This window comes from Mesoplodon bidens, assembly GCF_964165515.1.
Source record: "Mesoplodon bidens genome assembly, chromosome: 1".
NCBI classification, from domain to species: Eukaryota; Metazoa; Chordata; class Mammalia; order Artiodactyla; family Ziphiidae; genus Mesoplodon; species Mesoplodon bidens.
This window is the reverse complement of record NC_138176.1, coordinates 56,124,519-56,148,910: the sequence shown is the minus strand read 5'-3', so window position 1 is coordinate 56,148,910 and position 24,392 is coordinate 56,124,519. Positions and strand designations below refer to the sequence as shown.

The window sequence follows — 24,392 nt, the reverse complement described above, 5'->3', positions numbered from 1 at the left end:
AAATAACTACTTTCAAAAGGTTAAGAGGTAGTCATTTATGTAATGAAAATCGTGGACTTGAAACCAAAAAGGTCTTTAGAATAAACTTTCTTATTTTATGGATGAAAAACCTGAGGCCTAAGAGTCTGCATGATATTTCCAGGGCCATAAAACTAGTTACTGGCAGAGTCGGGCCCTGAATATGTTTTCTTTCCCCTATTATCAAAAGGAATTGCGTTCAATAGATATTAAAGGAAATTAATCAACACCAGTAATTAAGGCCCTTTGAAATGTGAAAATACTATTTATGCCCAAATTAGGTTGAAATTAGGTACTTTACTTGGACAAATAGTATTTACATATACAAGTAGTATTTACATAGTATTTAATTTGTAGATTTAGATTTCATTTTTAAACAGTTGAATGGTTTATCATCTATCCAATGTTCATCTAGAAATATGAAGCTCATGCTGTCTTGTGCAAATTAGGTACATTGATTGATTGGCTTTTTCAGATATACCAAGAAATGAACTGATTTGACATTAACTTTTTAATATGTCTGACATAATGAGCCTTTCAAAAAGAACACACTTATGAAGGAACTTTACCAACTTCTATGGTGCTCAACTAATAATTAAGATAACACATACAGGTTCTATACAAAATATCACCAGGTATGAATATGTGCTATGTCACACAATAATGTACATTGAAAATCAGTCACTGAAATTCCAGTTTTCAAGGTGTAGGATAGCCTATCTGGAATGCTCAAAGGAAGATCCCCCAAATTCTGATCACTGGGTAAAAGTAAGGCCTATGGCAATGGAAGGAAAGGAACAGACAGTGGTCATATTTCATGGGACAAAATGCAAATAGGAAATGAGGGTCACAGGAAGGGTACAGCTTCAAAGTGCATCCAGAATCTAATCCCAAAATAAGCCCACGTTCACAAAAACTACCACTAGAGGAGCTTTGATCTGGTTTACTGGAAGTTTAATCCACACTGTTCCAATGACTGGTAGACCAGAGGCCCTAAGATCCTTGAGGACACGAATGAATCTTTTTCATGAAGATCATGATATCTTTGATGAATGACTGCATTAGTAAATGAATCAATAAATGAATTAATGGGACCATACAATTGCCAAAGTCCAGACCATTATCCTAGGGAAGTGAAAAGAACTGGACCCTACAATGGTACAGAGAGCACACGTGAAGCTCCATGCAAAAAAATGACAATAAGTCAGTAACGTAACCTCAAAAAATCCTCTTAGTTATTGTCTCTAATTGTTCATATATTTTCTACATTAAAATTTTGAATAATAATAATTTAAATAATCCCTAAAACGCAGCATTTATTTCCTGTTGGTTATTAACAGCCAGCCATGTTTGCATGTTTATTTTCTTTTAGACCTCTAGTAACTACAGGAATTTTTTTTTTTTTTTGGTTGTTGTTGTTTAACAAGCTTTGTTCTATTCTGGGATATACTTTTGATGCCTCACCACAGATATATACCTTAAAAAACAAAACAAAACCCTACACACAGCAGGTTTTATCTAAAGTATATGTCCTTCATAGGCCAATTTAGTTCTTCACCGCCATGGTTTGTAACAGATTACAATAATATTTAGTGGTACACGGATTGACAAAATTAATAAACCCTCAAAATCCAAAAGGACCAAGTAAAATTAAAAAAAAAAAAAAGACAAAAAAACCCACTTTAAAACATGTGCTGCTGGACTAGGTTTACTGACTACAGGGTTCCAGCAAGTTTGGGGCTTCAAATTCAGCTCCAGAAAATGAACATATGACCAGGACCATGTGGGGAGTAGTCCAGTGAATTCTTCATTTAAGGTCACCCACTAGAATCCCACAGCATGTCTGGTTCTTCACTGAGAAAACTGTTCCAGCGCATGCATGTGAGAGGCCAATCAGGGTGCAGCAAACTGAGAGACTGTGGTCCATTTTGATAAATATATTTCCTTGAACTGACAGAAAGGCATGGACAGTGATTTTGAGATATCCACCAGGGAAAATCTAATTGAGAGCCAATTAAAAATATTAAAAGAATATGAAAATCCCGGGTTTATGGTGAGGTAGGGATGAGAGAGGGAAATTCAAAACACTGGAAAAGAAAAGATGTATTAAAAGCAGCAGCAACAGCATACCTGTATGAAATAATCATGGTTCAAAACAGGGATCAGGGGCTACCACTCTGCAGCTGGAAGGGGAATTGGGGAAACAAAAGGGAAAAAAAAAGAGGTGGATGTTTATAACTGCTATTTTAGAATGTGTCTACTTCCACTACAAAGTCAGAGGTACAGATAATGTGGAAGTTAAATATTTTAAAGCAACGGCAACTTTCTATGGGCTCTCGTTGGGCCTCTACAATTAGAATATTTTGAAGGAAGACAAAGAAAGAAAGGAAGGAAAGAAGGAAGGAAGGAAGGAAGAAAGGAAGAAAGAAAGAAAGAAAGAGAAAGAAAGAAAGAAAGAAAGAAAAAGAGAAAGAAAGAAAAAGAAAATTTATCTTTGCTAAGAGAGACTTTCCCCAAATCACCCTGATCTGCCTCAGAAGTATCAGCCTTCTAGTAATGTATGGGGACAATAAAAATCACTCCAGATGTTTAGTGTAATATAAGCTTATATTTTTTAAATGGAAAGCAAATTTTTAAAATATCCAGGAATTTCCAAATCTTTATTTACAAAATAAAATTTGTGAGTATACCATGTAGTCTAAAACAAGAAGAATGCACATCATAAATGAGAGACTGCATAAATACTAGTTACTATTTCATAAGGGATAGACAGCAAGCAAATCAACAGTGCCTCATTTTTTTTTTTCCATTATTGGAAGGGAAAAAATAAGAGCTCTTTCATGAATTGGCTAGCCCAGCTTGCTCAGAACTTCAGTTATCTCAGCAATTCAGAGATTCCTACAAACCTCATCTGATGTTGCAATTCCCTCTACACCACCCCTGGCTCCCCACCCGGCTAACATTTCAGGTGCCTTCTGGTGATTGTGAATTAGGCTGCACCTCAGCTAAATAGGGTATGTTCAACCTGTGTCCAAGGAAGGATTTTCTTCCCCCAGTTATTATAAAGTGCTGAGTTCTCTTTCAAGTGAGACACCGATGGAACAGAAGCCCAAAGTTTGGGTATCCTCAGCCCAGTGCAGGCTTGCCCTGCCCTCCGCACCCTCACCCGCAGCTTGTGTTTGGGTCCACAGCCTACCTTGTAAATGTTGTGACTGAGATTGTGTGTGGACCTTCTTTTTGGAGGTGCATTTGTCTCTGCTGCTGTTCCGGTTCTCTGTGGGTTTGGTGTGAGGAGGGTCATCATTTGTGGTCAGATACTTGAGAAGCTCCGAGCAGGGACGTCTTTGTGGCTTTTGCTGTTGACAAATGCTCTTCGCTTTATTGCTCCATGAATTCTCGGTCTTAAAAGCAAGGCATAAAGAAAGCTAAAATTGGTGAACTGAACCTTATCAGAATGGATATAGGTTTTCTGAAGAGATGAGATTTTCAATGAAGTGTTCAGTCTAAGTGTACTAGATCTATGAGCTGTGAATAATTGTTTGCAGAACAAGGAAAGAAAATTACATTTCAAATTCCTAAATGACATTTATGCAGCTTTTTATTTCATTTCTCCTACATTTCAATGTTCCTACTCAGCAACATGTAACTAACAAGACCCTACAGAGCCTCTACTGTGAGTAAAAAAAAAAAAAAAAAAAAAAAAACACGCCGGTTTAAACCTTAATTTGCCACTGATTGCCGGAGCCCAGTACTCACAATTCTCTTAAGTACCCCTTAACGCTCCGTTTTCACTCACAGTGAATGGCAAGACAAACATTGTTTAATACAGCCCGCTAACCGAATTATGTCATTGCCAGCATTCCATGCAATTAATGGCAGAGATAGATCTTTTGTGGTAATTCAAGAGCAATCTTTCTCAGGTTAGACAGCTGGCAAAATGGCAATCCAGCATCTTAAAGTCACTCATAGATGATACCGGACTCTCAGCAAATTTTATTGTAGCCCACGCTGCTGCGTGTATTAATAAAGTAGGCAAGAAGTAACAGACAGTAGAACTTTCATTTCAATCGTCCAAAGACAAAGCGTTGATGAAATCTTCCTAGTTTAAAATAGCTAGAGCATTGCTTTTGGAAACCCATTTCGTAATCTGTTTCACCATTAGGAAGCCGCTGAAGGATTCCAGCTGAATTAACACATAGAAACCTATTGTTTATTTTATAGCTTTAAGCCAAAGTCCCTTGTGACTTCCCCTCCTGTATTAAAAAAAACTTTACATTTGTACCTTAACAACTGCAGGGTTTGTTCTGATCCTGTGATTATGGTTTGCATGGTTGTGGGTACTGAGGCCACTGCATTCATTATAACTTAGCTGAGTGTTGGCTGGTGCCAGTAAGAGCTTCTTAAGCTGGAAACATATCAAGGAAGAGAGAAAGCAAGAAACGTTAGGCATCTTTTCAGCATTCGAATAAGCTGTTGAAATTTTAAACTTTAAATTAATTAATTTTAATTACAAAAATGAATTCACTCTAATCATAGCACACCTTAGCACATTAGTACTAAGGAAACATTTTTAAAAAGTAAGAAAAAGTTTGGCATTACACTACAAACTGTGAAAGTGTTACCTTCTCCTACATTTGAGACTTAGTAGTATCTACCTTAATTTTTCTTTTAGATAAAGTAAGCCAGAAGAATCTTCCTAAAAGGATTTCCAAATACCTATGAGGTGAGAAAAGCTGCTTTACTAAATGAAGACTAGGGGATTTGGGGGTGGGGGGGTTGGGGGGGTATACATTTCCCCCTCAATAACCCAAATGAATCAAGGGGCAATAAAGAAAATATTCTGTGATGTTTTGAATCATGTTTCACAATCAAGTGTAAAACACTACTGATTCAAATAATATTTCGGATAAAAGAGTGGCTTTCACTAAAAAGAATTTTTAAGTAGGTAGAGTCCTGGCCTGTAGACCAAGAGATCTGGGTTCTGGCTTAGGCAAAGCATTTCCTCTCTTTTGACCTCTTTCTCTTCATTTGACTTGCTGGCCTTCCAGGAACTCCCTGATGGGATATGTAGTATGACTCTGAGTCAACAGCCCCTCCCAACTGAAACCACTGTGTGGATGAAAATCATTGGGTATCCATGTAAAGAAATCAGAGTCTTAGGCAGCAAAGCCAATGACACTGGCACATGGAAAAATTGGGGAATACATATGTCACCACTGCTTATGAGATATTCTCCTCTAAACCAGAAATCTCAAACTGCAAAGGCATATAAGTAGGGTCTCCATAGGTTTACATGGAATGCTTTTAACATATAGAAACTTAGAGACGGGAGAGAAACAACACCTAAACGGCAGGCCAAAGCACACTATTAAAGTTTGCAGGATGGCATTCCATAATTTACATTGCGTGCTTTTACATCAGATTTATGGCAAATGACAAATGGCTACCATAGCTGAGAAGGTAAACTGTGTCTTAGAACTAATAAAATCCTGGTCGAGTACTGCACTGAAAAGAAAATTCACTCTTCATTGCCAATAAATCTACTCTTCATTGCCTACCATAAATTTAGGTAACTTAGGTGGCAAATGTGCTATTATTTTCCAGTCTTCCTAAGAATTATGGATCCAAAGCCTTGAAATACTGCATACTCTTTGATCTACCTTCTATTTCTAAAATAGTATGCATGAGAATAAAACTACAAATACGTCAATTATCATACAATTTATGATGGTGAAAAAAATAGGAAAAAGACTAAATATCCCCACCATAAGGGATTGCTTAATAAATTAGTTCATCTCCAAACAATAAAATACTATGCAATCATTCAAAATTATGCATCTATTTAAAATTCACGAACATGTTCATGATATATCTTAAAACAAGAGATTTCAATAGTTTTTGATACTAGAGATTATTTGAAATTACAGGTGAAGTTTTTGTCTATTCTCTTTAGTTGTCTACATTTTCTAAGTTTCTAACCATAAACATCAATAATACTAAGATATAAAAACCTACAAAAGGTAGTTTTAAAAAACTGCAGTGAGACCACATGAAGACTGTATTATCAACATTTTTCAACACAGAATCACAGAATTTGAAACTCTGAGTGTGCTGGGGGATTATTTTGGCATCAGTCTAAATGAAAAATCCAAACCTTATTGTTACTACATCATACCCACGCAGCGGGTAGCCAGAGGCAACTCCAATTCCTGTTAAACAGTAGGAAGGGTTCTTACCAGAGACGGCTCTTCTGTCTCCTGAGGCGGAGGGGTGCCATCAGGCATGGAGGAAGGACTAGCCTCATTCTCGGTGGTCACATCTCCATCTGTCAGTGCATCAAATGAGGGCAATCCGTCTTCATCCACAGGGAGACTGTCCAGTGTCTCTGTGAGGACTGCTAGCAAGTTTGCCTCATTCTCTTCATCTATCTTCTGCAAAAAACAGTAAAACAGAAGAAGTCATGAGTTAGTTCACATTGGAAGATGAGTCATCTATTAATCAGCATAGACTGAATATGTTTACCCAAATGAGTACGCAATACATGAAATTTGGAACATCCGTGTCAGAACACAAGATCACGTCTTCCTTAAATTCCAAATCCCCTTTGGTCTGAATCACGCAATCAATTAATACCTTTAGTGTACCAATCTCTGCTTGTTGAGCTGTCCAATTTAGCTATTTATTGTGTCGGTGTTAACACTGCTAAATACGATTCTGTCTTAGTCACAGTCATTTTCTGTATATTTCTGTCTTGTTTCCTTAACTAAAAGAGAAGATTTAGAGAATCTCAGGGCTTGAGAGCATTTTAATTATCATCTATTGCATCTTCAGATATAGCGTTTCAATCTCCTGTACAGCATACCCACCAAAATGTTTAGATAACCCTCTGTTTGAACACCACCACAAACTGAAACTATACCAAGAAGAACTATACACTTCCATGGTTTCAATTATAGTCTCATCACTGAACACTCCACAGCCATTTATTTCTCTCCCTGACATCTCTCCCAACTTTAGTCATAAATCTATAACTGCCTACTGGACATTTCTACCTGATAAGAGCTCCCTCATCTCAAAATCCAAACTTAGGACCTTTCGTGGAAAAAAAAACAAAAACAAAAACAAAAAACTTGCTGTTTCTCTTGACTTTCTGGGTCTAGATAACAATTCTTCAGACCCTAAACTCTGGAACCACCTTGAGTCCTCTGTACCTGGCCAGTCACTAAGTAGAGCCTTACTTTGTAACATCTCTTGAATGCATTCATTTCTTGTGACCAGGGGTACTTTCTAGGACAACGTCGTCTCTAACGGGGGCTCTTGCAAACATGGTTTAACTCATTTTCCTACCTGCCACACTCATTTCCACCAACACATCCTTGGAAAGCTCATCTTCAGTTATTCACTGCACAAATATTTTTGAACACCTACTGTATGTCAGGGCCATGCTAACTGTTGGAGACAAAAGGAGAAACAAGACAAAACTCTGCCCCTCTGAGAACCCACCAGGGGAAGGAAAGAATCTGTAAACAATTTATTAGAAAAGAGAATATTAATTTATTTCAGCACTCTGTAAAAAAAACTCAAGATCTTCCAAACTGGAGCTTATACCCCTTGTCTATAGGTCAATGTGCTATATTCTTATGTACCTGGGCAACCAATGCCAATGCTGGGCATACAGTAGACAGCCATTGATTACTTGCTCAATAATTCATTGATCTGCATTTTTTTACCTAAAATATATGTTGTGTAAATCACTTTCTTTTCCTTCTTTTAGCACTTCACGTTGTCCAATCTGACCTGTTTCATAAGTCATTTTTTTAAGTTCTGTACGCTATGACATTAACAATATCAGCTAAATTATCCCACGCAGATTCTATTACAAAATATACCTAAGCTGCTGACATCTAACAAAGTCAGCAGTGCCACACTTCCTTTCTCTCTAGCACTGAACTCATTAATTGACCTGACAAAATTACAAGAATCACAGAATAAGACAGCTAATCAGAAAATCAAATTGTATTACTAGAGAAATTAGGCAGGCGTTTATCATGTATACATTTTATTTTCACATAAATATTGCTTTCCCTCCTTACTGATGATTCTCCATCCAGGAGTAAAACTATGAACGTCTTTCTGTTTTAGATTCAAGAAGGCAAGAAAAGCCATAGATACTCATGGTAGACTTTATTAGGCACTTTTAACATTTGTTTCCATCTCCCTAATGGCCCTGTACTTGCTCTTGTGAGTCAAGTGGTTTGGGGAACCCAGTGTGGAGTAAAAATTCTAGGAGTTTTTAGACTCTAGTGCAGGTGGTAAATCCTAATGAGAAGGGGTGAAATGTTAACTTCAACATTGCATCACTTCTTTCCATAAATTGGTCAATCCTTTAAAAATCCAAATTGCTCAATTCAATAACAAGACTTTATTAAGCATCCCCCTCACCCTCAACTCTTCTGGACTCTATCCATGTAACCTTAATAATAAAGATACTGAAATAATTTGCTCCTATTTTCTGCAGAGGATCATAATCTGGTATCCAAAGATGCCAATCTCTCCCTTTTAATTTTGATTTCGATTCTCCCACGTACCAAAAACCAAATTCAGGTTATTAAAGTATTCTGAATAAAAGTTATATTTAAATGAAATATATATTATTTTAAATCATTTCAAAATCATCTCAAAATCTCAAAATCAGATTCACACTAATATAAGTATCCCCATATTCCCTAATAAATATAATCTTTGAAAATGTCTCAGGCACACACATGCATGCTTACACACACACATGCACACACACACACACAAGCACACACACAAGCACTTTCAATAAGTTGGACATTTTTTCCAGGTATCCCAGTTTTCAGAAAGGCTTACTTCACTGTTCAAAAAGAGCTCAGGAAAAATAGTTAAGCATGTTTACCAGTAAATGAGTAATTTTGTTTACTCCAATTTAAATTTTGCATTTGGCTTCCCAGCAATACTACAAGCCCCTATTTGCTTTCAATCACATAATACAATAGTGTCTTAGTTCTATCCCTAGTGTAAACAAATGATGATAATTCCAATCAAGTCAAAATGACAAAGAACACTTAAATTAACTAGTTTTCTTCAGTTCCTTTAATAAGCCTGGGTGAGTGTACACCAAATACAATGGCAGAAATACTGGAGCTTGATAATGTCATAATTAATTTACAAGACCTGATTAAACCACCAACTATTTAATGTCTCCTCTCTCCTGAAACCACCATGGGAGGGGAGGGTTTGTGGAATGGAAGACTGGCATTGTGTGTGGGGGGGAGGGGGATGGGAGGGGGAGGGAGGAGGGGAGGGGAGGGGAGGGGGAGGGGAGGGGGAGGGGAGGGGAGGGGAGGGGAGGGGGAGGGGAGGGGAGGGGGAGGGGAGGGGAGGGGAGGGGAGGGGAGGGGGAGGGGAGGGGAGGGGGGGAGGGGGAGGTTAGGGGAGGGGGAGGGGGAGGGGAGGGGGAGGGGAGGGGAGGGGGAGGGGAGGGGAGGGGGAGGCTGGTCTTAAATCAGTATGGAACAGTGGGACTGTAATAATTATTTACAGGCAGTGTCCATTAGAAATAATTATTAAACCTTTTTTTTATCATCCTTGTATATGTGTGACTCAGAGAGGTGCTCTAAGACCATTTGTTTTAATAAAGTTGCTCTTGAATTAAGGTAGAAACGAATGCTATGATTTCAAAAATCTCTGTTTTCCTTTGTCATAGCATACTGGGAAGAAAGTTTGATGACACTTCTGTGTTGAAGCTCAACAGATATTCGTACATGTAAAGTTGAGTGCACACTGTCCCTCATTCTGACAATTTCAATTAATTTGGCATGAGTTTCAACAATCGAACACCCCAGAGAAGGCAACGCATGTGACCAAAAGAACTCAAACAATTAATGTCACTTTCCATTATTGCTTTGGTCCCAATTTACAGAGCAAATAAATGAAAGTCGCTGCAGACAAAGCCCACTGGCCTACTAACACGTGTCTGTTCACAGGGCATGGAAATACATGAGTCAGGAAAAATGCCATTGCAAGATAACCTTTCCAAGACTCGCCTCTGATACTGCTCTCTAATTGTTCAAAATTACTGTTTTTATAAAAATATACTAATTAGCTCCATGTAAATTAGGAAAAGAAAAGCAGAGCGGTGAAAAAGAGAGAGCAGATCACCAACTGGGTGGTGATCTACAGCTACACAAACAGCTCAGTCTCCTCTGGGGGCACAAAGGCAGAAGTAAGGTTCGGAAGCAGACAAGGAACATTTCCATGTGGAGCTCTGTGGCTATCGAGCCGCATTTCCCACGATGGTTTTCAACTTTGGCTTCTTCTTACATAAAGGAAGTCCGCTGCTATTCTTCTGACCTAAATAAAGGTCCTTGTGACGGTAACACTTCAATCTCTAAGGGCTCTCCAGGAATAAAGAAGGCATGGCAACAAAAACTCACTCAAGGTGTAAAGAATTTCCAGTGATAGATACACATACACATACATGTATACTAACAAACCACAATTTAGAATGTGCAACAAATCGGACGCCATATCATGTCCTTAATAAACGATAGTTCAGAACAGTCAATAAAACCAGAAGATCCATTCCCTCTCTTTGGAACTGTCGGGTTCCTATATGAGTTGCACTAAGTGTGATATAATTCAAAAGGTACAGTTGAAGGAAGGTAGATTCTGCCCCTTCACACACCCCAAGTCACCTCAAGATTGAAATTTGGGATCCAGTGTATCATATCTGGGCCTTGTTCCTTTGTGAGCAGTTGGCAAAAGGATCTTCCAACCAGTTACACATGGTGGGGTAGACAATGCATTCAACTCACCCAAATGCACACAGAGTGAATAAATCCACTAAAGGAGGTGAGGGACTCTGAGATGCTGACGCCTGAAGGGAGAAACACAGAGTGCAAAACTGCATGAGGTATCCCAAAGATTTTTAATGCAGACTATTCTGGAAGGTCCATGCCCTGCTTATGATAGTAATTTTTTCCACATCTTGTAGAATTGCAATTATACTCTGCATCCCCAGATTCTTACACTCGCTTGATCTCTGTTTGATAAAAATAGTTTAATAGCCATTTAATCACAGCTTCATTATCTTAGCTCTCTTAATGCGAATTAGGCCAGGAGAATTTGTGCTTCCTCATTAGTCAAATCATCAATAAGGAGGAAATAGTGGGGTCTTCTTATCATTCATTAATCAGTTTCAATACCTTAGGGGCTGTTTACTCCGAAATCAATCTGTGTGAGAGGCCACTTAACCTCTCTGAGCCTCTATTTTTTTACTTTGTAAAATTTTGAGTTGTTATCTCCCGAATTCCTATTACAGAATTTTTCTGCACTCATGAGTAATAAGGAGGGAAAAAAAGAGTTGATAAAAGCCCGAGAATTCTTAAAGAAGGTGCTCAATAAACATCTCCTGTATATGCCCATCATCTTGATTACCTGTATTTGAACTTTCTTTGAGCACGTTCTACCCCCGACTCTTAGCACTGGGCCAGCTTCCTCCCAAATTCCCAGCATGCCTTGGGCTTCCTTCTTGCCCCATCCTGCTGATTTGGAAGCAGCTAATGAAGACAAAATTAACTCCTACTTTAAGTGAGGCCTAATTAGGAAGGGAATTCTGCTAGAGTAACATCTGGTAATGTATTCTGAAGCCAAATATAAATGACATTTTTGAATTATCCACTATATTGGATTATTTGTTCCAAGGGACCCCACCAGGAGTTGAAATAAATAAATAAGAAAGTGAATTTTATGATAGATTCAGGGGCTCAAATAAGGAATACAATTGATCATAGGTGTCCCTTTCCTGAATCACCATATATAAAGTGCTGTACCACTGTTTCATGCACGAAAAGGCAAAAAATGTTTGCATGTATCAAGGTTGGTTTTGATGTATAAAGTTTGATTCAAGATTTGCAAGAAGGGCTTCCCTTGTGGTGCAGTGGTTGAGAGTCCGCCTGCCGATGCAGAGGACGCAGGTTCGTTCCCCGGTCCGGGAAGATCCCACATGCCGCTGAGCAGCTGGGCCCATGAACCATGGCCGCTGGGCCTGCGCGTCCAGAGCCTGTGCTCCACAACGGGAGAGGCCACAACAGTGAGAGGCCCGTGTAACACACAAAAAAAAAAAAAAAAAAAAAAAAGATTTGTAAGAAGCTGAATTCAAAATAAAGAAAAAATTTTTCTTCTGAAATGAAATTAAAAATAACAATTCAGATTAAACTCCTGAGGTAGAATTTGAGGTTTTTATTTTTTGTAAAAACCATTTTAATGAGGACAGATAACACTTCACTAATTGTTTCTTGCACATGTCTGCTCTGAGTAGTCTGAGTCTTTGCTGAAGAGGTTGTTAAATATTTTGAATACTATTTTCAAACAATTCTTTTTCCTTCTTTCTTCTCTTTCTCTCCTTGAATGCTCTACAATCCACTGTGGTTTTTCTTGTTTTGCTTCCACCCAGGCATGGGTAACAACAGCATGTCTGTCCACCTTCTCACACTCCAAATCGGGCAGAATCCCCACATGGCACTTCTTATAGGTTGCTAACTCCTACCCCATTCCATAGGAAGAGTCTCTAAAACACTCCACTAACTTTTTGCTTAGCATATGAAATAAAGGGCTTTGAAAATGGAATGGTCACTTGAAGGCAGAGAAAAAAAACAACTTAAGAAATCTCAAGCATATATGTCCAGCAGAAAAATAATCAAGACAATAATATATACATCATATCACACATTTCTTATAAAAAATACTTTTTCATCTATTCATTTCTTACAAATACCCCAAAAGTTAGCTTATCCCTCTATTTTATTCCCAGGAGAGATACAATGAGTACATTAGGCGCCACTGTATTTGCCCTGTCAGATTCCAGAGTTGCTGGTTGTATGATATAGTGGCTAACAGAAAGAACACAAATTTAAATTTCACTGTCTAGGCAACTCCCCATGAAACTACAGGCTACTTAAAATATCATGTACGTAAATGTGTCTACACACATCACACCCCTCAACACATATAAGTCTGCATTTCAAGGCATTATTTAAAACAGAATCTACGTATACGTGCATCTCAATCTCTTGAGTGAATTCTAAAAATTCAATTGTCATTGACTGTGTAAGTGTATAATCAGTGCATGTATTTTTCCTCCCAGTTATCCACTCTAACTGATGAAAGCAATGAACAAAAACTGAAGATAACTCCTGCAAAATTAAAATAAGGATCAAGCGGAAATAAATACAAGCAAAACTGAAGGAGTCCTTCCATAGATATATTTACCTGTGGGAGTCCATTTACTTCCTGTTAATACTTAACGCTCCTATTTAAGCAGGCATAAAATTTAGGTTCACATCTGTACTTAGGTTCTATACTAACTTATTAGCTTATATCACACACTCATGAGTTAATAAGCATGTCCTGAACATATGGAGTTCATTATTCTGAAGAGGTCACATGAGCCAAAAGTGTAAATACAGAAGTTCAAGAGAAAGGCCTAAGAAAATCCTGGTTGATGCCCTCAAAATGAGCTAGTTAAGGGGTGGGTGGGAGAGATGTTTCATGTCTACTCCTCACACTGTATAGAGGAAGCAACTGGGTTGTGCCATCAAACAGGAGGCTTAATAGACCTGAAAAGAGCCAGTAAGGCATTCCATTTGTCCTCAAGTTTAAACCAAGAGAGAAACTGGGCAGGTTATAAGAACACCAGACTGGAAGTCAAGAGAATGGATCCTAGTCCCATTTGGACCACCAGCTATCTGTATGCCTTAAGTCAAACAATTCAATTCCAGCTGCCCTGCACATGCTAGAATGATCATTCTATAGGCTCCCAACTGGCTTCCTGTTTTCACCCTTGCCACTTGCCACCCCATCCCAATAGTCCATTCTCAACCCAGAAGACAGTGATCCTGATAAAACTTGAGTCTTATCTTGCCTCAATTTTGACCACACCTTCCATGGCTTCCCATGTCTCTAAGAGTAAGAATCAAAGTCCTAAGAGTGACCTACTAGCCTAGGATCACCATATAATTTATCATCCAAGCCAGAACACTTTTGAGAGTGACTGGGAATAATCAACAATCAACCACTGGGGGCTTAACCCAGACTACTGCAGGCTAACTGAGATGCATTGTTGGTTGCCCTATATTAGACCTATATCCTCTGATGCTCTCAACACCCCCATTTATCAGGCTGAATCCTTTCCAAACACTCTGAGCTCCTTACTAGATCACAAAAATGCCAGGTATTCCTCTGCCCCAAGGCTCTGCACCTGCCGTTTCCCCTTTCTAGAAGGCACTTCTGCCAGAAGGCCACATGGCTTGCCCCCTTTATCCCCTTATTTACTCAGATGTTACCTTCTCAGTGAGACCCTCCTAACTACTCCAAACACAGTCTATCCACCTTCCTGGTTTATTTTTCCCTTTGAAACTTACTACTTAACTGAAACTTAACTCAGTATATATTTTAATGACCATTGTTCATGGTCTGTGTAAAATAGAAGCCCTGCAAGGTCCATCTGATCGCTGGTTAAAACATGTGACGTATAGTAGAAGCTTAATTAAAATGAATCAGTAATAACTAAAAAGTCTAATCAGTTCTAAGAATATAATGTGACTTTTCATTCTCCTTTTCTTATTGCCACTGTTGTATCCTCTGTAATTACCACCTCTTCTCACCCTCAGCAGATTTGTCTTGATAATAATGTATATCTTAGGCTCCGATTTAAAATAGCTTCCATTCATTTCTCATGCATTTTTTGTAAATCCGTCTTTTGTAAAGGAAGGCTTTGGGATGGGTCTTGTAGAGATTTACTCTCACCAATTCTGGTGTTTGGAAAGATACTGGAATGCAATATTAAGCAATTAATTCACAAATATCTCAAAAGACCCAAGAGAAAAATCATGCCAGACCAACTAACTATCTGTCCATGCAGGAGCATCAGGCTCACTAATCAAGAGAAAGCAATTGATGTAATCTATCTGGATTAGAGTGAGCTCTTTATTTCATACTTTATAACATACTCATCTACAAGCTGGGAATATATATTACTCTTAGCCAGAGGGTTTTTCAAACTGTGTTCCATGGAACCTTGGACATCAGTACAGTTACTACAAGGATTGATTGTAAATATTTTAGTATATATTTTTTATAATTGAATTCATATACAAGTATAAATAATTTGCTTTTAGAAAGCAAAATGTACATTCAATTGTGTTATTTATCTTATCATAAACACAGTGGAGATCACCACTGCCTTAACCTGCCAAGTTGAATCATTTGGCGTTGGTCTCAAGATTTAAAAAATATCTTGAGATGTGCACATGGGCAGTTTAAAACGTGAAGCCATTTACAAATACTTTCTAGGAAGCAGGGTTTTCTCCATCCTCTTCAATCAAAACAAAGTACAAAATAATCTGTTGCTAAGATTGCTGTAACATACCAATCATTATCTTATAACCCAACTTCACTTTTTTATGTTCATTTAAATAGTGTCAAAAATATTATGACATATAAATGTTATTTTGATATAAAAAATAGTAAACAGCAGCTGACCTTTACTGAGTGCTTCTCATGTGCATGGTGCTGAGTTAGTTTCTTTATGCATATTATTTCATTTAAACCACCATTAACCCTAGTAGTAGCCCCAAACTCATGTGGCTAATAAGAATCAGAGTTGGATATCAAAACAGATAGCTCTGATAAAAACTTGTTCTCCCTCCCTTTCTTTATATGTTGGGATTTTATGGAAGAAATTATTAGAACAAAAATGAAAGTAGGCATGGGCTAGTCTAATCTATATTCACATTTCGAGGGTACAAAATGAGTTGGAAAGACATGTCAGTTCATTATCAACAGGTAGGGACTAAGGTGAAGAAATATAGTTACATCCCATGAAGCAGAGTTGGCCTTCCATGTAGAAAGAGGCGGTTTCTCTGAGATTGCTTCTTACTATCTACTGCTGGCCCAGTGTTACTGCCTACCTTTAGTCCTACTGGGTGTGATTTTCTCTTCGATTAGAATGATCTCCCCTTTCCCCTTCATGTTTTTCATATCTCTGACTCCCACCTCAAAGCCTATTATAAGTGGTCCTTCTTTAATGAAAAGTTTTTCAACAAATCCAACCCATACTGGTGTCTTCAGGCCTTTATAAGAGGAATCTGGATCCCTGGTTAGAAATACAGATTTCTGGATCCCAGCACATACCACCAAATCAAAATATCTAGATCAGTGTTTCTCAGCTTTGGCACAATTGACATTTTGGATCAGATCATTCTTTGCTCTAGGGGGCTGCCCTGTGCCCTGTAGGTTGTTTCACAGCTTCCCTGACCACTACCTATTTAGATGCCTATAGCACCTCTCCAGTTGTGACAACCAAAATTGTCTCCAGATGTTGCCAAATATTTGCCAGGAGGCAAAACTTCCCCCATTTGAGAACAATTTCCCTAGAGAAACAGTCCAGGATTCTGCAGTTTTGATAAGCAGCACACCAAGTGATTCTGATAATCATGCAAGTTTGGGTAAGTTGCTATTTTGTGCCTGTTGAGAAACGTATATATCAAGTTAGAATATACGATTCCACATATGCTAGATTTATCTCTTCTCACACATGCAATTCTAGTAGTGCCTAATAGTTATTAATAACATTTTTAATTTATTCTATGTGAATGCTTATTTCTTTCTTTTTTTTTTTTTTTTTTTTGCGGTACGCAGGCCTCTCACTGTTGTGGCCTCTCCCGTTGTGGAGCACAGGCTCTGGATGCGCAGGCTCAGCGGCCATGGTTCACGGGCCCAGCCACTCTGCGGCATGTGGGATCTTCCCAGACTGGGGCACGAACCCGTGTCCCCTGCATCGGCAGGCAGACTCTCAACCACTGCGCCACCAAGGAAGCCCGTGAATGCTTATTTCTAATATCTTACATTAATATGCCTAGGTGTTTTATAGTCTTACTCCCCGAATTTCTTTTGGATTAGTTCTACGGCATTTAACTCTTTTTATTACCAATCACTCTCCTCTTTCTTCAGCATTTTCTGACCATCATCATTATTGTAAAGTTGATTTTCGTTTTGTAGCCTATTTGATTACATAGACTAGATGCCAAATGATTCTTGAGGATTTTCTTCTATATACTTTCACAGAGTTCTTAAATATTTCTAGACTTCTTAAGATTTTTTTAAAGATCAAAAGCACATAAAAGCCTTATAAGATTTTCATGTTCTTATGAAAGAGGCAGTGAGGCAAAATATAGATTCTGAAGTTAGATTGCCTGAGTTGGGATCCTGAATTCATCCTTACAAGGTATGTAAACTTCAGCAAGTTACTTAACCTCTCCGTGTCTCAGATTTCATGCCTGAGAAGTGCGTTATAATAATGACTTACAGGGACTTCCCTGGTGGCGCAGTGGTTAAGATTCTGCACCCTCAGTTCAGGGGGCCCGGGTTCAATCCCTGGTCAGAGAACTAAATCCCACATGTATGCTGCAACTAAGAGTTCGCATGCCGCACTAAGGAGACACCCAGCACAACCAAATAAATAAATATTAAAATTTTTTTTAATTAAAAAAATAAATAAAACTCTGGGCTTAATTTAAAAAAAAAATAATAAGACTTATATTGTAGGGTTATTTTGAGACTCAGTTGTGCTAATCCATGCATATAATGTAGAACAGTGCCTGATATATAGTAACGACTTATGTTTGCTATTATTAATATTATCATTATTATTGTCCTCATGCACTAGATTGAGTTCAAAGTAACTGAGACCAAATATAAATTTGTTGAAAAAATAATGTGAAGGAACACAGAGTAGACTTTGAGGTAGGGACAGAGTATAAACAAATGAAGGGAAAAGGAAAGAACATTCTACTCAATAAACTGACACAATATAGAGATTCGAAATGTGGCATCAAAATTATTAAATACATGAATGCTCAGAAATCCTCACAATTTGTATGAAGGTCATTGCCTACCTGTTACTTGTTAAGGCTGATATGTCCAAGTTAACAGGCATGGTTTGACATAATCCCTGGATGCTTGCATGTTTATTACATGAAGTGATCACCTGAAATCCATATCAAGCTGAACTTTGATATCTACACTTGACATACACTTGTGCACACACAGGCATAAATACCATATTTATGTGCATGTTTATAAATGCATGTTTTTATTACTTACATGTGTTTATTGATTGTCTACTACATGCTATAATCATTTTTCTAGAAACTTACATTTTAGTTTGGTAGAGAGAAGATGGCAGACCTTCCAAAGATTAGACTAATATATACACATATGTATAAATATATATATATACATATATAATCTATAAATAATATAGAGTATATATACATATTACACAGAGAGAGTACCTATATATAGAGAGAGAATATATTTGGTTCATTTATATATATACATATATGTAATATATACATACATAGAGAGGGAGAAGGAGACAAATATTTGGAGTATATAGATAGACAAAGAATGGAATATATGTGTGTGTATGTATATTTATAGTGTAAATGCATATATATACCTTATTGTGTGTGTGTGAGACAGAGAGAGAGAGAGAAAGCATTTGAGTAGCAAGCTATAATACGTGAGAAAGAAATATTTTAGGCAAAGGACAGAGTAAGTACAAAGGTCCTGAGGTACAGACTTGCAATGAGTAAGATATTAATTTTTCCACGGTTTACATATTGGTAGAAGGGTGAGGGAGGTAATATTGAAAATATTTAACAAACATTCCACAAGAGCATTGATCAATCAGAACAGCAGCACTAGGACTTCAGAGAGGAGGCTTACTCTAAATGACTCATAAAGTTTTATTTTTTTAAATTAGCAGATTATACTAATCCTGGGCATAAGCAATGTTTTTTAGAGTGACTCAGTAAGAAACATTTATAATAATTTTCCATTACAACTAATAAATTCTCTCTAAGATAGTACATTTTCTGCCCCAAAGAAGTGCTTAGAAGGCACCATTACAGAGGCCAATGCAAAACTATTTGTTCCTAAAGACTTAGCACCATGAGCTATGTGTGCAAAACGTGCAGCTGCAGATGCCTGGCACCTGGATCTAGATGGCATATTAAGGTTGGGGACGCCAAGATGCAGGCGATGTCAAATGATCTGATTACTGCAATATTCTGGCAATAGCATTAAAATGAGAGAAAATTGTCTCAAGGTAGTTAGAAGCTAATCAGAGGCAAGGCTGTCCTCTCTATGGGGACATCTAGGGTGAAGGAAATCAAAGTGTACATCCTGATAATCCTCTGTGCCACTCCTGGCCTGTCCCCAAGAGAATAGGAGCCATTCAGATCCTGGGATTGGACCTTAGACTCCTTGAGCATCTTTCATTTTCCATTAAAGTGTTCCTGCACAGAGTAGTGGGTTGTCAATAAATACTTGCCAAATAAATACAATATGAGAAGTTCATCTTTTCAATTACTTTGTAGCTAAGTATTTCACATAGGTTTGGGTTTCCAAAGCATCTGAGTAAGTCTGCAGTCTCCTAGGATTTAGAGATTGAGCTTCTCTTAATGCCAGACTGAGTGCAACCCTCCTGAAAAATCTTTAAATACTTTATACTGAATTCCTTCTGGATACAGAATCATTCATGATGGTCAGTGATTTATATGCATACCCAGTTAGCACGCACAGCAATGTAGCCTAGGACATCCAGTTAGACAAAGTGGCTAATAACACCAAGGTAACATATTCAAAAGTGGCCTTGATAACTGTATTTTTAAAAGTGTATGTGCCTTTAACAACATGGGAAATGACAAGAGAAGCACAAACCAAACTGGATAAAAATTCGAGAGTTACAGAAAGGAGAAAACAAGCCTCATATAATGATAGAACATAGGAACAGAAATACCAAACAGCAAGAGCTAAAAGAGTCAACTCATCCAGTCAAATGATTTTGGAGATTAGATGACTGACCCCCAAAGGGTTAAACAGACTTTCTCAAGGCCAGTTAGTAACTGATCTAAATCTATACTTGTTTGTGGCCTATGGTTTCCTTATTTCTTCTACTATACTATGTTGTTTCCCAGGAGAATTAAAGGAAATAATAGCAAAGAATCTTTCTCATGCACTTGCCACTTTATTCTTTAGGCCTCAACATTGTTTAAAATACTGTAAATGGCAGTGTGTACATGTCAATCCCAAACTCCCTAACTATACCTCCCCTCCCCACCCTTCCCCCTGGTAACCATAAGTTCCTTCTCTGAGTCTATGAGTCTGTTTCTGTTTTGTAAATGAGTTCATTTGTATCCTTTCTTTTTAGATTCCACATGTAAGGGATATCATACATATTTCTCTTTCTCTGAAAACACTGCTATATTTAAGATGGATAACCAACAAGGACCTACTGTATAGCATAGGCAACTCTGGTCAATGTTATGTGGCAGTCTGGATGGGAGAGGAGTTTGGGGGAGAATGGATAGGTGTATATATATGGCTGAGTTGCTTTGCTGTGCACCTGAAACTATCACAACATTGTTAATCAACTATACCCCAATATAAAATAAAAAGTTTAAAAAATAAAAATAAAATATTGTAAATGGAAAGTTCCCATTTCAGTCCTCTATAGAAATGCTGGACCACAATTAAGTTCCATGTCTGTGCTTTTCAATAGACCATAAGCTTCTTGGGAATAGGAATCATGATGTGCATGTCAAACTGAGTGTCAAAAAATGTTAACGAATATTTATTGAGTATCTACTATATGCCAGGCATTCTTGACAGTGGGAATATGAACAAAATAATTAAAAATGAACAAAGTAGTTAAATGTCCCTGCCCTCACAGAGCTTATTCTAGCAGACAGATGATTAACAAAATAAATTACTGTAAATGAAGTAAACAGTCGTGAGGAATAAATGACTAGATAAAATAATAAGAATTCCACTTTTATTCAAGAAAAGCCAAATATTTTTTATTAGTTTCTGCTTTATAACAAAGTGAATCAGTCATACATATACATCTGTTCCCATATCCCTTCCCTCTTTAGTCTCCCTCCCTCCCACCCTCCCTATCCCACCCCTCCAGGCGGTCACAAAGCACCGAGCTGATCTCCCTGTGCTATGTGGCTGCTTCCCACTAGCTACCTACCTTATGTTTGGTAGTGTATATATGTCCATGCCTCTCTCTTGCTTTGTCACAGCTTACCCTTCCCACTCCCCATATGCTCAAGTCCATTCTCAAGTAGGTCTGTGTCTTTATTCCTGTTTTACCCCTAGGTTCTTCATGACATTTTTTTTTTCTTAAATTCCATATATATGTGTTAGCATACGGTATTTGTCTTTCTCTTTCTGACTTACTTCACTCTGTATGACAGACTCTAGGTCTATCCACCTCATTACAAATAGCTCAGTTTCGTTTCTTTTTATGGCTGAGTAATATTCCATTGTATATATGTGCCACATCGTCTTTATCCGTTCATCCGATGATGGACACTTAGGTTGTTTCCATCTCCGGGCTATTGTGAATAGAGCTGCAATGAACATTTTGGTACATGTCTCTTTTTGAATTATGGTTTTCTCAGGGTATATGCCTACTAGTGGGATTGCTGGGTCATATGGTAGTTCTATTTGTAGTTTTTTAAGGAACCTCCATACTGTTCTCCATAGAGGCTGTACCAATTCACATTCCCACCAGCAGTGCAAGAGTGTTCCCTTTTCTCCACACCCTCTCCAGCATTTATTGTTTCTAGATTTCTTGATGATGGCCATTCTGACTGGTGTGAGATGATATCTCATTGTAGTTTTGATTTGCATTTCTCTAATGATTAATGATGTTGAGCATTCTTTCATGTGTTTGTTGGCAGTCTGTATATCTTCTTTGGAGAAATGTCTATTTAGGTCTTCTGCCCATTTTTGGACTGGGTTGTTTGTTTTTTTGCTATTGAGCTGCATGAGCTGCTTATAAATTTTGGAGATTAATCCTTTGTGAGTTGCTTCATTTGCAAATATTTTCTCCCATTCTGAGGGTTGTCTTTTGGTCTTGTTTATGGTTTCCTTTGCTGTGCAAAAGCTTTGAAGTTTCATTAGGTCCCATGTGTTTATTTTTGTTTTTATTTCCATTTCTCTAGGAGGTGGGTCCAAAAGGATCTTGCTGTGATTTATGTCATAGAGTGTTCTGCCTATGTTTTCCTCTAAGAGTTTGATAGTGTCTGGCCTTCCATTAAGGTCTTTAATCCATTTTGAGCTTATTTTCGTGTATGGTGTTAGGGAGTGATCTAATCTCATACTTTTACATGTCCCTATCCAGTTTTCCCAGCACCACTTATTGAAGACACTGTCCTTTCTCCACTGTACATTCCTGCCTCCTTTATCAAAGATAAGGTGACCATATGTGCGCGGGTTTATCTCTGGGCTTTCTATCCTGTTCCATTGATCTATCTTTCTGTTTTTGTGCCAGTACCAAACTGTCTTGATTACTGTAGCTTTGTAGTATAGTCTGAAGTCAGGGAGCCTGATTCCTCCAGCTCCGTTTTTCGTTCTCAAGATTGCTTTGGCTATTCGGGGTCTTTTGTTTTTCCAAACAAATTGTGAAACTTTTTGTTCTAGTTCTGTGAAAAATGCCAGTGGTAGTTTGATAGGGATTGCACTGAATCTGTAGATTGCTTTGGGTAGTAGAGTCATTTTCACAATATTGATTCTTCCAATCCAGGAGCATGGTATATCTCTCCATCTATTTGTATCATCTTTAATTTCTTTCATCAGTGTCTTATAATTTTCTGCATACAGGTCTTTTGTCTCCTTAGGTAGGTTTATTCCTAGATATTTTATTCTTTTTGTTGCAGTGGTAAATGGGAGTGTTTTCTTGATTTCACTTTCAGATTTTTCATCATTAGTGTACAGGAATGCCAGAGATTTCTGTGCATTAATTTTGTATCCTGCTACTTTACCAAATTCATTGATTAGCTCTAGTAGTTTTCTGGTAGCATCTTTAGGATTCTCTATGTATAGTATCATGTCATTTGCAAACAGTGACAGCTTTACTTCTTCTTTTCCAATTTGGATTCCTTTTATTTCCTTTTCTTCTCTGATTGCTGTGGCTAAAACTTCCAAAACTCTGTTGAATAAGAGTGGTGAGAGTGGGCAGTCTTGTCTTGTTCCTGATCTTAGTGGAAACGGTTTCTGTTTTTCACCATTGAGGACGATGTTGGAAGAAAAGCCAAATATTTTTAAAAATCAGATTTATTTACAAAACAGGGCATGACTTTTCCTTAGATAATATTTCATACTGGGATAACATAGAAATACTTAAACTATTGAAAATGTAATTCTTAGTACAAAAACTTGACTCAAAGAAAAGTTTCCTAATGTCTTTCACACAAAGTAAAAGGTATCTATGAGTCTCAACTTTCGCTACATATTAGAATCACATGAGCATTTAAAAAAATATTTATGCTTGACACCCCCCCTTCCCCACCCTCAGAGCAACTAAATCAGTATCTTTGGAATTAGGAGTTAGTATTTTTATAAAGCTCCTCTGGCAGGATTTGGGAGCCAGGACTTAATGGTAGAGTCTTTGAGGGACAGTGAAAATACTTGCTATGATCTATATTTCATGGGCTTTTCCATCATTGCAGGCCAGTGTCCCACAGTGAGTCGCCCTGAATTGTCACATGTTCCACAGAATGTGGATGCTTCACCTTCATCCAGTGCACATCAAATCTGGCCCCTTTGCTAGGTGAGGCTTTCTTTCCTGGGTCCTGTTCTCATTTAAATTTCCCACTCAGATTAGGAGCTGAGAGTTTGACCTTTGAATCCCTGGGTTAGTTCTGTCAGTATCTCCAGCACTGGATCCTTCTTTAGTACTTGTAAGTCCATCAAATAGATCTTTTTGGCATATGGCAGGGACAACCACCAGCCAAGAGCCTCATTGCTATGACTGCTGCCGTCATACTGGATCCCTTCTTTAAAAAAAAATCATCACAGATCACATTAGAGTGGCCTCTGGCTATAGGCTGGGCAGGCAATGAAAGCTTGGGTTTCAAGTAAAAAGATGTCCAGGAGAACACACACAGTGACATGCTACATCCATGAAAATGATGATACAGATGTATATCATTAAAATGAAATGTACCCATTAAATACTATTAAATCAATAAAGAAATTTAGCAAATAGCACTTGTTCAGCCCATGATCTATGCATGTATATGGGGGAAACATCTGAAAGAATAAACACCAAAAATTACAAGGAAGTGAGACTTCATATGACTTTAGTTCAATTTGTCTTTTCTGCAATCATTCTGTAATGATCACTTTTGTATTTATAAAATAAAAACATAAAAACAAAAAGCATGTGTAGTAATGTGATAAAAGGGACAAGAGAAAAAGCTTAAGTGTGA

General features: G+C 37.8%; 1 protein-coding gene across 2 annotated transcripts in view; it reads right to left on the bottom strand.

Annotated features, from left to right (window-relative positions):
- PPARGC1A (PPARG coactivator 1 alpha) overlaps positions 1-24,392 on the bottom strand; it is a gene marked incomplete at its 5' end in the record, with an annotated part of 312,376 nt that overhangs the window by 39,494 nt on the left and 248,490 nt on the right. For both annotated transcript variants that reach the window (XM_081228987.1, XM_081228988.1), the window contains 3 exons: positions 3,215-3,419; positions 4,301-4,423; positions 6,255-6,449. In XM_081228987.1, the coding sequence (XP_081085113.1) occupies positions 3,215-3,419; positions 4,301-4,423; positions 6,255-6,449 (523 nt within the window). The remainder of the gene's footprint in view (positions 1-3,214; positions 3,420-4,300; positions 4,424-6,254; positions 6,450-24,392) is intronic.